At 39.4% G+C, this 18,008-nt stretch overlaps 1 protein-coding gene across 13 annotated transcripts in view; it reads left to right on the top strand.

Moving 5' to 3' along the window:
* Positions 1 to 18,008, top strand: part of MTMR3 (myotubularin related protein 3) — a 147,254-nt gene that overhangs the window by 84,904 nt on the left and 44,342 nt on the right. For all 13 annotated transcript variants that reach the window (XR_003436660.1, XM_027124339.1, XM_027124343.1 and 10 more), the window contains 3 exons: positions 7,391 to 7,480; positions 7,910 to 8,026; positions 15,995 to 16,077. Coding sequence is in view for 12 of the 13 variants with exons in the window: in XM_027124339.1 (XP_026980140.1) it covers positions 7,391 to 7,480; positions 7,910 to 8,026; positions 15,995 to 16,077 (290 nt within the window). In the remaining variant the exon portion in view is untranslated. The remainder of the gene's footprint in view (positions 1 to 7,390; positions 7,481 to 7,909; positions 8,027 to 15,994; positions 16,078 to 18,008) is intronic.

Genomic DNA, 18,008 nt, shown 5'->3' with positions numbered 1-18,008 from the left:
GTTCAGGCAGAGATGATGGAGCAATGAGCCAACCACATTTCTATCAATCCTGAGAACATGTAAACCGTGCTCCAAGGCTTAAATAAGAAATGGTCCTCTGTAATATTGTCCCACTTCTATCTTGGTGATGTTTTCTAGAACCAAACTCTGTCTCATGCTGGTGCACAAAAAACGAAAAGGCCATGTTAATTTCAAGCTTCATTAGGAACATGGGTTGAAAGTGCTTTTCAAAATTAAAAACAAACTAAAACAAAACAGAAAAACTAGTTGTATAGAAGTGTCATTAAAACGACGACAAAGGTAACTGCTGTCATCTTAAATCTTTGCCAGTTTTTTCTTAGTTTGTGGGCATAACAACTTTCTAATGTATTCTGTACCCAAACACTGATGAGCTTTTCTTTAGACTATATTTTATTTTATTGGTTTTCATGAGTTTTTAATGAATTGAAAAAGTGTTTGCCTAATATTTTATGGTATGTATGCCAATGCTAATGAGTAGCAAATGGTGGGCTTATGAAAGCAGCTCTGTTCTGTACTGAGGGGTTGTCCTTCATTGTGTACCACATAGCTACAACGGTGTAGTCCTCATTCTGGTGCTGCTGGGGTCTCTGGTGCCCTGCAGACAGTCTTCCTGGTGCGCTCTGGAGATACTTCTGTGTGCAGTATTTGGCGAGCAGTATGACCATGGGTCTTTTTTAAAAAATCTGTCATAAAGTAGCATTATAACAAGTTTTTACAAGTACTTATTTACACCTCTTCCACCAAAACCCATGGTTGTGTTCCTTTCTAGTTTATGTCGATATGTAGTTGGAATTAAAACATAATTATTTTGCTTATTTCACTAAATGAATTAAACATTTTCACTCGTTGACTCATTGGATTCCTAATGATTTTTTACTAGCTACATCATTTTGCAAGTTGTTGAATCATTGATTTAAATAATATTAATTAATTTCTTTTGTTTTAGAATTTTGGTTCTGTGTCCTTAATCCTTATTTTTTGTATAGAGAATTCAGAAGTACTGGTTTTTCTTTGTTTTTTTAGTGTATACTTCTATACTAATTTGAGTAACATCCTCATACTTTTAAAAGTTCTTAAATGAGATTGAGGTTTCTTCGGGAGATTAAGTATTAGGAAGATGTTTTCATGTTTCATTATGGAAAATCTCAAGCCTGTACAAATCGAGAATTGTATGATGAACCCTCATATATGCATCAACCAGCTGCAATAATCATCAGTTCATGGCCACACTTGTTTCTTCTGACTCCCTCACCCACACCTCTTTGTATTATTTTGAAACAGATCACAAACATTATATCAAGGGAAATTTATTTTTGATCGCCTTTAATACCAGTCTTAAGAATGATAAATTGACAGACTGACAGTCACTTTAACTTTTACATTTGTCAAATGTTCCTACAGGTATTTCACTCTTAAGTATAGTTTTTTTTTTAATCCTGGAAGGCTGTATATAAATTCAGTTTATAGACATTTCCACTGGTCAGCCTCTACTCGCCATGTTCTTTAAATATTTATCTCTAATGTTGACTTCTGAGGTATAGACTTAAGTCTCTTACCTGCATAGTTTAGTGAATAGCAGAAATTAGCCTGGAACTGTGGTGACTGATCCCTTTTCAAGATTTTATAGGTGACCCCGTATGGCGCTGGTGGAGATTAAGTACCACCAGATTCCACAATGCCTGGTGTTCCTCAGCAATAGCAGGAAATCGACCATGTGGAATACATTCTCCTACTAATAAACTACTGCTTATAGCTAGCCTAGGAGAAATTTGTTTTCAAGCCTCTTATCAGGCTAACACTTTGACAGACTTTTTCTTTTTCTTTTTTTAGTACATTTATTTATTTATTTATGGCTGTGTTGGGTCTTCGTTGCTCCACACGGGCTTTCTCTAGTTGCGGTGAGCGGGGGCTACTCTTCATTGCAGTGTGCGGACTTCTCATTGTGGTGGCTTCTCTTGTTGCAGAGCATGGGCTCTAGGCACGCGGGCTTCAGTAGTTGTGGCACGTGGGCTCAGTAGTTGTGGCTTGTGGGCTCTAGAGTGCAGGCTCAGTAGTTGTGGCGCATGGGCTTAGTTGCTCCGCGGCATGTGGGATCTTCCTGGACCAGGGTTTGAACCCGTGTCCCCTGCATTGGCAGGTGGATTCTTAACCACTGTGCCACCAGGGAAGTCCCCAGACTTTTTTCTTCCTTGCCTTTTGTCTCCTTCCAGCTCTTCCTCCATCAGCCATCTCAAGTTTGTCCTCCCTTTTACATAATGAAACTCAGAAACTGTAATAAATTAGGTAGTTGATTTAGCTTATGTTTAGCCAAGTAATGTTTTTACCATTCTTCTTGGAAAGTCTATGAATAGTTTAATCCTAATCCTTGGGGATTAAATGCATTTTTATGTATTGTGTTGGCCATAAAGTTCATTCGGATTTTTCTGTAAGAGCTTGTGGGAAAATCCGAACGAACCTTTTGGCCATCCAATGTAAGGGGGAAAATCAGTCCAGAAGCTGTACAGGTAACGTGAACTGAGACAGTTTTATTAAAAAAAGCATTTATTTCATTTGACTGTGAAATATTATTTCTTTATGCTCATCTTGTTTGCCAAATTCTCAGTTCTCTTATGCTGAAAATCATTTGTTCCATTTTCAGTTTTCGGTAACTGCTTTGGTTATATGCATTGGCCTGGATTAGCCCCCAAGTAAATGTGCCAGCAAGAATGAATTGATAAATGGCTTCTCTAGTTTTTTTTTTGTTGTTGTTGTTGTTTAGGCCTGCTATGTTATTTCAGTTCTATGCTATTTAGAGGTCAGTAAAAATCTAGTCCAGGAATCACTTAAAGAATTAATGATGTGTCAAATGATCTTGAAGAGAATAAAAGTTTAGGCCTTATATATTTAGGTGAGTTTAAAAAGGTAATGTGATGCTGAGAAAGCATGTTTACAATGTACTTTTATGTAATAATTTTTAAAAGCCCCCCCCCATATTTTATAGCTTTTCCTGCCTATCCCCTATTGGTTTATGAGAAAAACTTCCTAAATTCAAGTTTTCTCATATCTTTTCTCTTTAGTGCTGAGTGTGAATACTCAGTATTAAGTCAAGAACTACATCTTAAGAATGGAAATAGAATTGGTTAAAAGAAAAAAAGGTAACATTTATAGAAAAATTGAGTTCCTTTCAAATATGACTATGTCCCTTATTCCTTCACCCAATCATTGACCTCAGAGGAAGTGAGTGGAAAGGAATAAAATGGAACAGATTGACACAAAACTCTTCATATAACAGGTTATTTTGGTGTTTATAGAAGTGGAGTCATCCTTCGTACACCCTAGGTAATTATATTTCTTGAGGCTCCAAGCCATGTCATATCAACCTTACTAAAACATACCAACTTCATTAAACTTTTATTTATTTATTGCTATAAATAACTGAATAGATTTTTATACTTTTGCTTTTGAAATTATTTGATTATCAGCTATGATTTCTTGACAGTCATGGTGAATACTTAGCAGTGTCACTTCCCTAGGACTGCTAAGTATATGACAAGTTTTATATTTTTTGATAGCATTTTATGAACCATTTATAAAGTTGTTACAGTTTTATTTTTAGAATTTGAAGCCGCTAATTTCTTTATACATTTTAAGTATCAAACTTTTTAAAAGTTTGTGCCTCAAGATAAAACCTGTGCCTCAAGATAAAATGGCCCCTTAGAGGGGTTGGAATGGGCCCAGTCAGCTAGAGTAGCAAAGATACAGTTTTATGGGTAGTAGCTGAGTGAGTGAGTGTTGTTGAAGTCTCTGTATGGCTGTTCGTTTCATCACTAGGTGACTGGTTTTATAGAAAGCCTGACTTCAGATTAAACAGCTTTACTTGGTACAGTCAGTGGTACCACATCCATGGATTCCCCGATTAATCGGGGAAAATTACAGAAAATTCCAAAAAGCAACACCTGAATGTGCTGTGCACCAGCAACTATTTACATAGCATTTACTTTATATTAGGTTTTATAAGTAATCTAGAGGTGATTTAAAGTATACTGGAGGATGAGTATATGCAGTATATACAGTATTATATGCAAATACTGTATACCTTTTTTATATAAGGGATTTGAGTATCCATGGGAGTGCTGTGTGTCCTGGAACCTATCCCCCTCAGATACTGAAGGACGAATGTGTTTAGTAGTGGATTATAGTAGAGCAGCAATTCTCAAAGTCTTTGGTCTGAGGACCTCTTTTTACATTCTTGACTTATTGAGGGCCCTAAAGAGCTTTTGTTTATGTAGGGTGTGTCTGTCTGTATTTACTATCTTAGAAGTTAAAAGCTGGGCTTCCTTGCTGGCACAGTGGTTAAGAATCCGCCTGCCAATGCAGGGGACACGGGTTCGATTCCTGGCCCAGGAAGATCCCACATGTCACGGAGCAACTGAGCCCGTGCACCACAATTACTGAGCCTGTGCTCTAGAGCCCGTGAGCTACAACTATTGAGCCCACGTGCCACAACTACTGAAACCTGCGCACCTAGAGCCCGTGCTCTGCAACAAGAGAAGCCACAACGAGAGTCCGCGCACCGCAACGAAGAGTAGCCCCCGCTTGCCGCAACTAGAGAAAGCCTGCGCACAGCAACGAAGACCCAACACAGCCAAAAAAAAAAGAACAAATTTATTTAAAAAAATAATAATAAATTTATTTTTAAAAATAGTTAAAGCTGAGAAATCTTTAAAATGTTCATTAATTCATTTAAAAATAACAATAACCAATTAAATGTTACCATAACACTTTTTATGAAAATTAACTTTTTCCTCATCCGACAATAATTAATATAAAAGAGTAGCATTGATTTTTACAGTTTTGGGGTTTTTTTTGTTTTTGTTTTTTTCCGGTACGCGGGCCTCTCACTGCTGTGGCCTCTCCCGTTGCGGAGAACAGGCTCCAGACGCACAGGCTCAGTGGCCATGGCTCACGGGCCCAGCCGCTCCGCGGCACGTGGGATCTTCCCGGACCAGGGCACGAACCCGTGTCCCCTGCATCGGCAGGCGGACTCTCAACCACTGCGCCACCAGGGAAGCCCTTTACAGTTTTTTTAAAAATGTTTGGCTTAATAGATGATAGCTGGATTCTCATACCTACTTCTCCATCCAATTTGTTACAGTATGTTTTTTTTTAAATAAATGAAGTAAATCCAGCCTCACAGAGATTCATAGTTAGAGGAAGAGTATTTTAATAGTTTTTCCAGGTAGTTGTGTGTATTCTTCTATTATACTGCATCAAAACTTGACAAGTATCAGTTCTTTTTAATAAATAAATTTATTTATTTATTTTTGGCGGCATTGGGTCTTTGCTGTGCACGGGCTTTCTCTAGTTGTGGCGAGCGGGGGCTACTCTTCGTTGCAGTGCGTGGGCTTCTCATCGCGGTGGCTTCTCTTGTTGCAGAGCACCGGCTCTAGACGTGCGGGCTTCAGTAGCTGTGGCTTGCCGGCTCTAGAGCGCAGGCTCAGTAGTTGTGGCCCATGGGCTTAGTTGTTCCACGGCATGTGGGATCTTCCCGTACCAGGGCTTGAACCTGTGTCCCCTGCCTTGGCAGGCAGATTCTTAACTACTGCTCCACCAGGGAAGCCCCGACCAGTATCAGTTCTTTGAAGGTTAGTTGCAGTGTGGAATCTGAAGCCATATCAGTGAACTTTTTGTATTATGTTAAAACCATAGGTCTGTCTTGCACTTTAAATTAATCTTTTATCCATGCATAATTTTGTAACATCAAAAATAGGTCATTTAGGGGCTTCCCTGTTGGCGCAGTGGTTGAGAGTCCACCTGCCGATGCAGGGGACACGGGTTCGTGCCCTGGTCCGGGAAGATCCTATATGCTGCGGAGCGGCTGGGCCCGTGAGCCATGGCCACTGAGCCTGCGCGTCCGGAGCCTGTGCTCCACAACGGGAGAGGCCACAACAGTGAGAGGCCCGCGTACCACAAAAAAAAGAAAAAAGAATGGGTCATTTTGAAAATAATGAGGAGTGAGTAATGCAGATCTTCCAAATGTCGACATATTTCGTGATAAAATTTCTTTAAAAAATCACCCTTGGGGACTTCCCTGGTGGAGCAGTGGTTAAAACTCCCAGTGCAGGGGATACGGGTTCGATCCCTGGTCCGGGAAGATCCCACATGCCGTGGAGCAGTTAAGCCTGTGTGTCACAACTGCTGAGCCTGTGCTCTAGAGCCCATGAGCCACAACTACTGAGCCCGGGTGCCATGACTACTGAAGCCAATGCGCCTAGAGCCCGTGCTCCACAACAGGAGAAGCCACCACAATGAGAAGCCCGCGCACCGCAACAAAGAGTAGCCCCCACTCTCCGCAACTAGAGAGAAAGCCCGCATGCAGCAACGCAGACAAAAACAAACAAAAAACCTTGAGTATTGTTTGTTTATAGGTAGGATTTTTCTTTCTTTGAGATTAAAAAATTGTTAGAAGTGTGATAAGTAGCATGTGTGGAAATGTCCACTAACTAGTGGTTGTACTTCTTACTGGTGCTGTCAGTTTAACAAGATGTGGTTTTGCTTATGTAAAATTTGCTGTGTAAACAGATTCCATCATAATTTAAAGTCAGACTTTCCACCAGATTGCTTTTTCCCCCTGGTCTTCCTATACCATAAAAATTCATAATGTAAAAGGCTACTTTTTAATATAAATTATAATCAGTTCATGTGCCATTTAGATTATAATTTATTGCTTCTTTGAAATTGCCTTAATAGAAATAAATCTAATTTGTAATATAAAGCAGATTATGCTAGGGGTAGTGGTTCACACATGTTTTCAGTTTGAGAATTCACTTCTTAAGTTTACATTAAAAAGAAAAAAACTTTCTGTTATGGAAAGTTCACATATAACCAAAGTAGACACAGTGGTATAGTGAACTCTCACTTAAAAGTTGCATGAATTATCCCTCATGGACAGTTCTGTTTCATTTATGCCCCATTCCCTTCCCTCTCCAATTATTTTGAAGCAAATTCCAGACGGGAGTCACATCATTTCATTTTTATATAATGCAGAATGTATCTTTCAAAAATAAGAATTAAAGGTTATAACTTAAGAGAAAAAAGCCACTGTATCTTGGTTTCTCTTAAAAGTAATATACTAAGAACTTATTAGTGCTTAATAGAAATGTTCTTAACCTCTTTAACTTTTTTTTTTGGCATTGGTGTGTTCTCCATCTAAAGGCGCCTAATGTATTAGATGGAACACTTTTGGGGGTGAATATTTTTTCATTGAGCTTTCTGCCAGTCCACCGTGGTCACTGGACTCTCACTGTTATTATGCTTCTAGACATGGCAGAAAAACCCAGTATGGATGAGTAGGAGCTTTGAAATTATTTAAACATTTGGGTTTTTCCAGGATGAAGAGACTCGGCACAGCCTTGAGTGCATCCAGGCCAATCAGATCTTTCCCAGGAAGCAGCTGATCCGGGAGGATGAGAATCTTCAGGTAATTTCAGGCCACTTTTGATTGTGAAATAAGTATTAAGCATCATAGTAACAATGTAGCAGAACTAATGGATTCAAGTAATGTGCTATGTATAGGAAAATATGTATTAGAAAAATATATTTTTTCCTGAGCCATACACATAATAGAAATATAAGCTGGGAAACATCTCTCCTTTTAGAAAGACTTTTTTTTCCTGAGAATTCACTGAGATGATCATCTCTGTGTCATTCCTTCTGTAGTCTAGAATATGAATAACTAGGTTTTATGAATCTTGAATCTTGTGGGTATAAACCCATCCTCTTTAGGTCCCTTACCCATTTATGTACTGTTTTTGAGTGACAATGTTTATCATTCATTCACCTGACCCGTGTTTGAACACTTTGCTTTACTGCTTCAAAACTCTGAAGGGTTTCTTCTTCCATTTTGAAGGTTCCTTTCCTTGAACTTCATGGAGAAAGCACAGAGTATGTGGGCCGTGCTGAGGATGCTATCATTGCCCTTTCTAATTACAGACTTCACATCAAGTTCAAGGAGTCTCTGGTTAACGTAAGTGTTTCTCAACTGTTCTCCCACTAAAGTAGATGGAGAAAGGAAGCATTCAATAAAAAAAACTTGTTACTGTTCTCAAAGAGAGGAGTGTTATATGGGGTTTGGTTTGAAAACCTTGTGTGCTCTGCTTTTCTCTCACTTAATTTAAGCACTCAGGGACACTAGGTTAGCAAGCAACTCTTGTGCTTGATTTAAAATGATACATGTAGTTGTCAGCTAAGGTGTCCATTGTCTACTAACACTGCATGAATTGCAGTAGGTAATGTTGTACCATTAAGCTTTGTAAGGGTGCAAAGGCTGTATAGGCTTTTATTCCTCATTTTTTAGTAGTTGCTGACTGCCTCAGTTGAGAGAACTTCCTGGCCCTTAATGTCAAATGTTGAGTTGTACTTTGAGCTCAGTGCAGACTTCTGTTATAGGATGAAGTTATTCTAATGGCTCCTTAGTGGTATTAAGTATAGATGTCAAGTACAATGTATATTTGCATAATGGACTATATATTGCTGAAGAGAAGGAAGGCTTTCAGTTTTCGAGTGCATTTACCCTTTTCAATTATGAGGGTATTCTCAGTGAACTGGTTCTTCCAGCACACTTGCCATCATTAATAGTTTTCAATAAACGTGCCTTTCACCACAAAAATGTGAAGGTTCATGTATTTCAACCAAATGAATGCCTTCTTCCTTCCTCACTGGACCGTATTGTGGCTTTTTGCACTTTGGTTCTAGCACAAAGAAGTGTATTATGACATCTTGTAAAAGCTCAGGACTGTAGTTTCATTCAGATTGCGTGTTTTGGGGTTCATTTTGGGATTCTTAGAAAAAGTTTACTCAGCCATCCAGAAGTTACCCAATTCCTTCATCATATTTTTCCCTTGGCAAGACTCAAATGGCTGACATTTGCTTTGTGGTTGGCATTTATTATTTTAGTATTTATTATTATTCTTTGTAGTTAAGCATTTATATCCAGGAATCATTGTGGCCTGAATTCCTTCTGGTTTCTAGATTTGGGCTATGATCATATCTGTTATGTTAGTTTTCTGCCTATCAGCTAAAAATACACACTGGATTCATCAAGGAAAGAGGCATGTTGTGCTTTCTTACCATATAGCACTGTATTCAGAAGGGCCCATTTGGAATTGGGTGGCCGTGATAGGAGGGGACAGGATTGAATCTCCTATTACATTCCAGCAACCAGGCGTTTCCTACCAGCTACTGTGGAAATAATGACAGTAATAATTAGTAGAATTGCCCAATTTAATTTTGTGTTTAAACTGTGTTTAAATGTCTAGAATTGATGAAATTGTAATTAAATTGCATGTGGAGATAATTTAGTTTCATATCATTGCATTTTTCCATACAGTCCTCTGTCTCTCAGCTTTTTGGTTTATGGCGAAGTATTTCAGAGACTATTTTTAGATCTATTTGGGAATATGGTCTGTTGGAGAGAAAGCATGGATTTGATCATGTCATTCACCAGCCTGAAGCCCTTCAGTGTTTCTTAACTACTTCTAAGATGAAATTACTTAGCATGGTATGATCCTTGGTCCCTGACAGCTTTTCTGTATCCCTCTTTTCCCCCTTCTTCCCTTTGTATTGGTAAAACCACCCTCCTTGGAATCTCAGACATACTTTACACCTCTGAGTTCTCTTTTCTCCTACCCAGGGAACTTCTCTTCATCTGTCAAAACCCAGTTCAGGTGATAAATTCTTCTGTGAAGCCTCTCTCAATCTCAGTTCCCTCCCTGACAGTTTATTACCCTCTCTTCTGGCTTTTTCTGTATCTTGAACATACCTTTACAACATTTACCAGATATGCTATAATTTTTTGTTTATTCATCTTTGTATCTTCAGAATCCAGCATGTGTACTGGTGCCATGGTATTCAGTAAATACTAAAGTGAATTGAAGTTAATAGGGGTTTGAAATTGATATTAGACCATTTTTAAACCCCCTTTGGGTTTAAAGTTCATTTTAAAACATACTTCTGTGTAAATACACCTGTGTCATCTTGTCTCTTAACAGTAGCTGTATGAGTAGGTTGTTTACTGGAATTGTTGGTCCCCCACTGTGATTGAGATACAGTGCTTAAGAAAACTTACCCCTGTTTTTACTTTTGACTCATTTCTTCACCTAAAAGTGCTTTCCATTTAGCATTATAACCCTCTAAGGCATAGAGCCTGCATGTCACGTTTTTAAAAGCCCAAGATAATGGTTTTGCACAGAAAAATTGTTGTGCAAAAGTATTTTGGCGTTGCAGTGACTTTAAACATTTCAGGTTGAGAGCGACTAGGACTTCTTCATACAAGTACGTTAATCACATCACAGTTAGAGCTAAGGTTACTAAAACCTGTGGTTACTCCAGGAAACAATGGCTCCTCCTACACTGGGTCCTCCCTCAGCAGATAAGCATTTCAGTAAAATCTGTGAGATTAAGAGACCCCCCCTTTAAAGGTTATTATATCTAAATCAAACATAAATCTACCATCACCCAGATGTACCAGTATATATTGTGGCATGCTCCAGTTTGCATCATTTTGTATGCTTTTAAATCAACACACATCATTTTGTATACTTTTGAATCAACACATTTAGCACTTTAGAGGATGACTTACTGTCAAGCTTTAAATAGTTACCTGATAATCATATATTCTCTGTTAATTTCACAGCAGCGCTGAGATACATCATTACTTTAATGCATACACATTCACTGGATATCAAGTTTCCAGTTTCTGGGGTAAAGAACCTCTAGTACAGTTCAGTTGTAGCATTTAAGGTATGAATTGCTCCTATTCTGTGCTTTTCCCAAACTATATTTTTACATATGTACAGGTAATTTGCTCAACTAATTTATAAACAAGTAAGTGTTCAAGTGGAGTTCATGAAATTTTTAAACAATTCTTGTTGTGTAATTCAATAGACCGCCTCTCAATCTGCTGCTTCTGCAATCCCAGTAAGTAGCATGAGAATTCTAGGCGGTTGTTGCACCTGTGCTTGGAACAAACTGGTTTTGAGTGTCAGATGCTCACCTTGCAAATCAGCAAAGTGTGTCATCTCTGCATGAGTCCCTTCCCTCATATTAGACAAAGTTCTAGTGGTTTCCTATATGAGGACAATTTGTGGGGTGGGGATAAAGCCACACAGTTTAAACATAAGCGGGTGGAATTGTGACCTTCAAAAAATGTAAACTGAATTTCAACCAGAAATAATTTGTAAAGTCAATGTGAATATTTAAAAGGACATTAAAACTCCATTTCCAGACTGCTCTGTTAATGCTTCTTAGGAACAAGCTGGAAGTATACTTGGAAACACTTTACTTAGCATTTTCCTAGATTCTTTCCATTGCCTAACTATTGTATATCAAAAATCTTCATTCCCCAAGCATCAAAAGGAGGTTATTGTTAACAGTGCACTTTGGCCTTAGCATTCATAAATCAGAATAGCTTCTGAAACCAGTATGGAAGAGTACCTTGTAAATACCACAGGTGAGCAATAAAGAGTTGAGAATGAAGAGGTGAAGGGGTGAGAATAAAGAGTTTGGGTCTTTAACCTGTGACAGTCTTCTTCCTCTGACAGTTTTTTTTTTTTTTTTTTTTTTTTTTTGCGGCACACGGGCCTCTCACTGTTGTGACCTCTCCCGTTGCGGAGCACAGGCTCCGGACGCGCAGGCTCAGCGGCCATGGCTCACGGGCCTAGCTGCTCCGCGGAATGTGGGATCTTCCCAGACCCGTGTCCCCTGCATCGGCGGGCGGACTCTCAACCACTGCACCACCAGGGAAGCCCCCTCTGACTGGTTTTTGAGTCATAGGTGTTAGAGCCCAGATATTCCAGTGTGTTACAGATTTTAGGTTAAGACTCATTACATTATTTTTTACTCTGCTATTGCCAGTTTTACCTCACATGTGTATGCAAGATTAGTACTTCCCATTCATGCTATAAAAAGGGCATTTGTTTTTAAAAGGTACACATTATCCCACTTTTAAATTCTGGTGCTTAAAAAATAATTCACACACACCCCCCCACCCACCCAGAATGAATTATGGTAAATATAGTAGGATATGATGATATAAAACTCCCTCTGGAATGAGACAGTACTGTGGGTCTTTTAGACTTGTGCATGTCTATTAAATTTTTAAACTGCCACTCTTCTGCTTTTTTGGATTGATGCTCTTATGAGTTTTGGTGTACATGATATAACTTTTGACCTTTTGAGGAATTGATTAACAGCACTGAGTGTGTTTGATGTATTTTGAGCATGAGTTTGGTGGGTTTTATAAGAGGAAAAGCACTGTAATGGGAGATAGAATTGCCTGGCAGGTAGAAGGCAGAGGAGAAAGGAGCAAAAAGAAAATGAGTTGCTACAAAACACTGAATCAGTGGGTAAGAGGATTTGAATGTGACTTTAGATTTCTTTGAATTGCCTCTAAGGAATCTTGGTTTACATTCCGTTTTCCTCTTGAAGATCCCTGGTAAAGAGGCTACTACTTAATTGTGAAAGAAAAACTAAAGTAGAGCTCACACAGAAGGGAAGGGCATCTTAGAGGAAGAAAGAAAGGAGTACCATATGTAATGGAAGGACCCTGAGCTAGAGGACAGCCATGGATTCTTGTCCTGACTTGCCGCTAGCTTTAGTGTAGTGGCTTAACCTTCCTGGGCTATAAAATGGTCTGGCTCTTGTGTCTGTAATTCTTTGTTATGAGGTTGAATATTGGGTATGTCTAGTTACAGAAATGGTAAGAGAGCCTCCTAATATGTGATGAAAGTTGAGAAACCTAAGTCAGTGGACTTGCCTTTAAAAAAGTAGAGAACCTTATGTTTTGGTTGGATGTATGAAGAGGAAAAGAAGCCTATCTCTGGCTTTTTAGAAGAGGAAGCAGTCTGGGGGCAGGGGTGCATTGAAGAGTAACATTGAGGTGAAAAGGGAAGAAAAAAGGGAGATACTCATTTGATATAAAATCAGGTATTTCCCTTTTAGGTCCTTGTTCTTGCTGCATATTAAACTTCCTTGCATGTGACAATTTGCATGATTATTAAAATCTGTTTTCTGTGCCTATGACTTGAGTACACATGGTTGTTTCTGGTGACTTGCTAGTATCTGTATACTAGCAACCAACATTTTTATCCTTATTCCTTAAATTTGCAGTGTTAAAATACATGAAAATTTGTATATTGAAAGCATTTAGGTAGCATGTGTTTTGCATGCTCTGAGGTGTTGCATATTTGTATTTTGGAAGTCTGGATATAGGATCTTGGGCTCTAGTCCAATAGTAGGGATGTAAACTTACCTGTTCTTTGTAGCAAAATAGCACAGACTGGTCCACTCCCTCCAGCAGCTGCTAATAGCGTTAGTTGGTTTTCAAGTTTTCTAACTATAAGGAAAGGTGATAGAAGGGGATCTGGGATGAGGGTGACTGCTGAGAGAGCAGGTGGATTTGTAAAGCTCACTCTCACTCTACCCCAGACTCTTCCCATTCCCTGTTCCTGGGACTTCCTAAGTTGTGACCATCCGAGGTTGAGAAAGCAAAGGCTTGTGTCATGTAGGAAGGTTGGAAGGTTGTCCAAGGAAGTCAGGAAGCATGCACAATTTTGGCTGGTAAAATTTTAGAAAATTGAGATAAGAACTCAGGCCTCTTAATTGCCCGTCTGGCAGCTCTTTTTTGTTTGTTTGTTTGTTTTGGGGGGGGGAGGGAGAAGGGGGTTGTAGGTTTAAAAACAAAGAAACCCAACATGAGTCTGTTATAGGATACCCAGAGGACTGGCCTGAGAACAAATCAGTGTTCTCTTCTGATCTCTTAATCTCCTATTACTTCTTTACAATTTATCCCCACTGATACATTGTTGGGTTTTTTTTTCCTTCTTAGACGTACAGGTCTTGAAAGAATTTTTAGCTGCATCAACTCCAGTTTCTCACAGCACCTTGGGGTTAAGGACTTAAACAGAGGGCCAAAGCTCCTTTTTTTCTCAGAACACAGGCAAGAATTCTTAGTCTTTCTCTTACTTCTGGTCCTATTATAAGTGTAAGGGAATTTTATTGATTAACCAAGAAGGCTAGGGTCTCCCTGGTGGCGCAGTGGTTGAGAGTACGCCTGCTAATGCAGGGGACATGGGTTCGTGCCCCGGTCCGGGAGGATCCCACATGCCGCGGAGCGGCTGGGCCCGTGAGCCATGGCCGCTGAGCCTGCACGTATGGAGCCTGTGCTCCGCAACGGGAGAGGCCACAGCAGTGAGAGGCCCGCGTACCGCAAAAAAAAAAAAAAAAAAAAAAAAAAGGCTCTAGTCCTGAGGTAGAACTCCCAGCCATTACCTGAGTAATATTATTTTGCTTTCTTCCCCTTTTTAATCCCTGCCCCAGTTTGTTTGTTTATTTGTTTGTCTAAGATGTCAGGCATTGAGCTTCTCTTTGATCTCCACATCCTTGTTCTGAGGGTTCTCAGCTGACTCTGGCAACCGCATGGTGGAGCAGCGTTTGCCAGAAGCCTGTTTCTGAAACTGGTTCAGCTAACAGGAGGACCACCCTGTGCAGGCAGCACTCTCTTGTTTCTGTCTGTTGGAAGAGACTGCCTCCTTCTCATGCAAAACATGAATTGTTGGAATGCTCCTTGCAACTCCCAGAGCCACATTTTGGTTGGGCTTGATACAGTGTAAAAAGACCCTTTTCCAATGAGTGAGAGTATCTACTATTATTTTTACCAGGCTCTCTTTAGAAGTTTTGGAAATTGTTTTTTGAAGCCAGGGGTTGAACCAGGATAAGATGAGGGACAGAGGGAGGATTCTAACAACCGCTTAAGGATTTGTCACCCTGTTCAGATGCTTTCCCTCCTGTCTGCCTGCCTTCTTTGATCCCTCTCCACTGTCATACTTATCCTGTGTTCAGTAGTCTGCTGACCAGATTGGCAGGGAAAGAACCATCCCAGCTTACTCATACCTTGAGCCCCACTTGGCAAACAGGGCTCCTCAGCTTGTCTTTTTTTTTTTTTTGGCTGCTTTGGGTCTTCGTCACTGCACGTGGGCTTTCTTTTCTCAAGTCGTGGAGAGCAGGGGCTACTCTTCGTTGCAGTGCGTGGGCTTCTCGTTGTGGTGACTTCTCTTGTTGCAGAGCACGGGCTCTAGGCACACGAGCTTCAGTAGTTGTGGCACGCTGGTTCAGTAGTTGTGGCTCATGGGCTCTAGAGTGCAGGCTCAGTAGTTGTGGTGCATGGGCTTGGTTGCTCTGTGGCATGTGGGATCTTCCTGGACCAGGGCTTGAACCTGTGTCCCCTGCATTGGCAGGCGGATTCTTAACCACTGTGCCACCAGGGAAGTCCCCTCAGCTTGTCTTTTGCAGCAAATTAGACCTAGATAATTAGGCCACTGTGAGACCTGCTCCCTTCTCCTCGTTACCTAGTCTACTGAGCAGAGAGCCTGACCCGCAGCTCTATCTACTCTCTTGTCTTTTTTGTGCAACCTGCAGGCAGTTCAGACCTCCAGTCTTTTTCAAGATTCTCCTTTGCTGACACAAAGCCACAAGCCCACCTTGTCATTTGGGGCAAGTGACAAGTGTAGTCCCACTAGCCTCTTGATCTGCAGCTCTTTTCTGTCAACAAGACAGGATAACTGTTCTGGTTCCCTTTAGCTTCTGTGTCATCACAAATCATAGCAAGCTCTAACCTTGTAAAGTAGTACTTTGAGAGATGAGTTTGAAAGTTTGTTGCCAGAAAGATGGCGTATTTCCCTGTTCTTCCAGATGTGGTGCCTCCTCTTTATTAGTTAGCTTTGTGCTATGACATGACTTGAGGGCACTGATTAGAGATTGAGAAAGGGAAACCCTAAATCACCCAGGAAATCACTTGAGTGCTATTGATTTAGATGGATATGCAGTTCTGTGCTTCTTTTTCCTGCAGAACTTTCTAATCACTTTTGTTGGACACACTGAAGAACTGCAGGGTCAATACCTTTTTGACTAAGGGAACTTCATCTTTTTTTAATTGCAGGTTCCATTACAGCTTATAGAAAGTGTTGAATGCCGAGATATATTTCAGCTTCATTTGACTTGCAAAGACTGCAAAATTATCAGGTATGTGATGAGTTTATGCTATTGTTTAGTGTGGAAAATACTTCTTAAAGGATGGATTCATGATTTGATAACAGAAAAACAGCTTTTGAGGGTCAGCCTAGTTAGGAGTATTTTCGGAGTAGTTAGTCCCTGAAATATGTTATCTTTAGCCTACTTTGCTATTGGAAAGGTGTTTTTTATTTGGAGGTGCAAACATAAAAATAGTAAAGAGCACTAGTATTGTTAACATTTTACCCTATGCTTTATCGTTTGCAGGGGGCGTGTGTGTGTGTGTGTGTGTGTGTGTGTGTGTGTGTGCGCGCGCGCATGCGCTAATGTGTGAAATTCTTGTTCTGAACGATTTGAAAGTAAGTTACATAATCATGGCTCTTTGCCCTGAAATACTTAAGTGTGCTTTCTTAAAAATAGGGGTATTTTCTTACATAACCCACAGTATCATTGTCACTTCACAGTTTTGCACTCATAATACTTTTTATCCAATCTACTCTCCATGTTCCAGTTTTGTCAGTTGACCTAATAATGCCCTTTATAGCATTCCCCTACCTCGTTCAGAACAGGATCCAGACAAGGTCACTTATTACATTTAGTTGCCGTGATTCTGTAGCTTTCTTTAATCTGAAATGTTTTCTACCACCTTTCTTTATCTTTTATGACATTAACGTTTTGAAGAAAAAATCTTTTATTGTAATAGAAAGTTTCTTATTTTGTGTCTGGTGTTTCCTTGTGATTAAATTGAGGTTTTGCGTTCTCAGCTGGAATACTATATGTATGAGGCTGTGTCCTTTTCAGGAGATTGTATTACAGCTGGAGGCAAACGGTGTCCATCTGTCCCTTGCTGGTGATGTTAGTTGTGATCACTCTTGTCAAGGAGTCACCCGCTTTCTGTGTAATTTCTATATTTTCTCCCTTGCAACTAATCAACAGTCTGGGAGGCACTTTAAGACACTAGAAGTGTCCTGCTTCTCATCACATTTCTCCAGTGTTGGCTTTATCTGATCTAGTCTTTACTATAATGGTTGAAAAGTGATGCCTAAAATGCATTTTAAATTTAGTAGCTCTACCAGTTTTTAATTCCCCAAGTTTTTGCTTTATTTCTTTGACCTATTCTGGAGTGCCAGTAAACATTGTGTGTGGACATATTGATGAGCCACACTGATTGGGACAAGAGAGAGATTTAAGTGACCTCCTTGTTTTTGTTTATTTTTAAATTTTTGTTGGAGTATAGTTGATTCCTCCTTGGTTTTAGGGTAAATATTTAAGTTGCTTTTTAGCCATTGAGATTTGGCTTGCTTTTGATAGATACTGGTTATAACTCACAGTTTTAAAAGGTTGCTTATTAATTACTCAATTTTAGATACTGCATTTAAAAAGATAAAGTATTTTTTACACTAATTATTTTAACCTCCTAGTTATATATACTGAAAATTGCACTTGATAATAGAATTGGTTTTTTCTCTACATGGTAACATCTGAAAATTTCAGTGTAATGTATCTTATTTTCGATCTAAAGTTGCTGATTTATTCTAATTGCTAAACAGATAAATTTTGAAATTATTCCCTAATTGGCTAAAAGTACTGTGAACCATTTTTGAGCTTGCTATAATAATGTCATAACAAAACAAAAAGAACTTCTTTAAACATGTTCTTTGAGAAGGACAACCATAAAGCTTTGGTGGAAGAAGTGGAATAAAACCCCATTCCTGGAAGAGAATGACTGTCATTTTACTTTAATAATTGTCAATCTCAGAAGAGATTTTATTAGTCTAAAAAAAATAGGTTTTCCACATGTCCAGCTTTCTTCTTCTTGACATTTTGCACCATTGGCTAAAATTTGTTGGACATGTTTTGTTATTATAAATCATAAACATTAGACCACCTTAGTGGTTTTTTTTTTTTTTTTTTTTTTTGCGGTACGCAGGCCTCTCACTGTT

Source organism: Aethalodelphis obliquidens, unplaced genomic scaffold (assembly GCF_003676395.1).
Source record: "Aethalodelphis obliquidens isolate GAN/ISIS:26980383/991018 unplaced genomic scaffold, ASM367639v1 scaffold28, whole genome shotgun sequence".
Taxonomy (NCBI): domain Eukaryota; kingdom Metazoa; phylum Chordata; class Mammalia; order Artiodactyla; family Delphinidae; genus Aethalodelphis; species Aethalodelphis obliquidens.
This window is presented reverse-complemented; position numbering and strand designations above follow the sequence as displayed.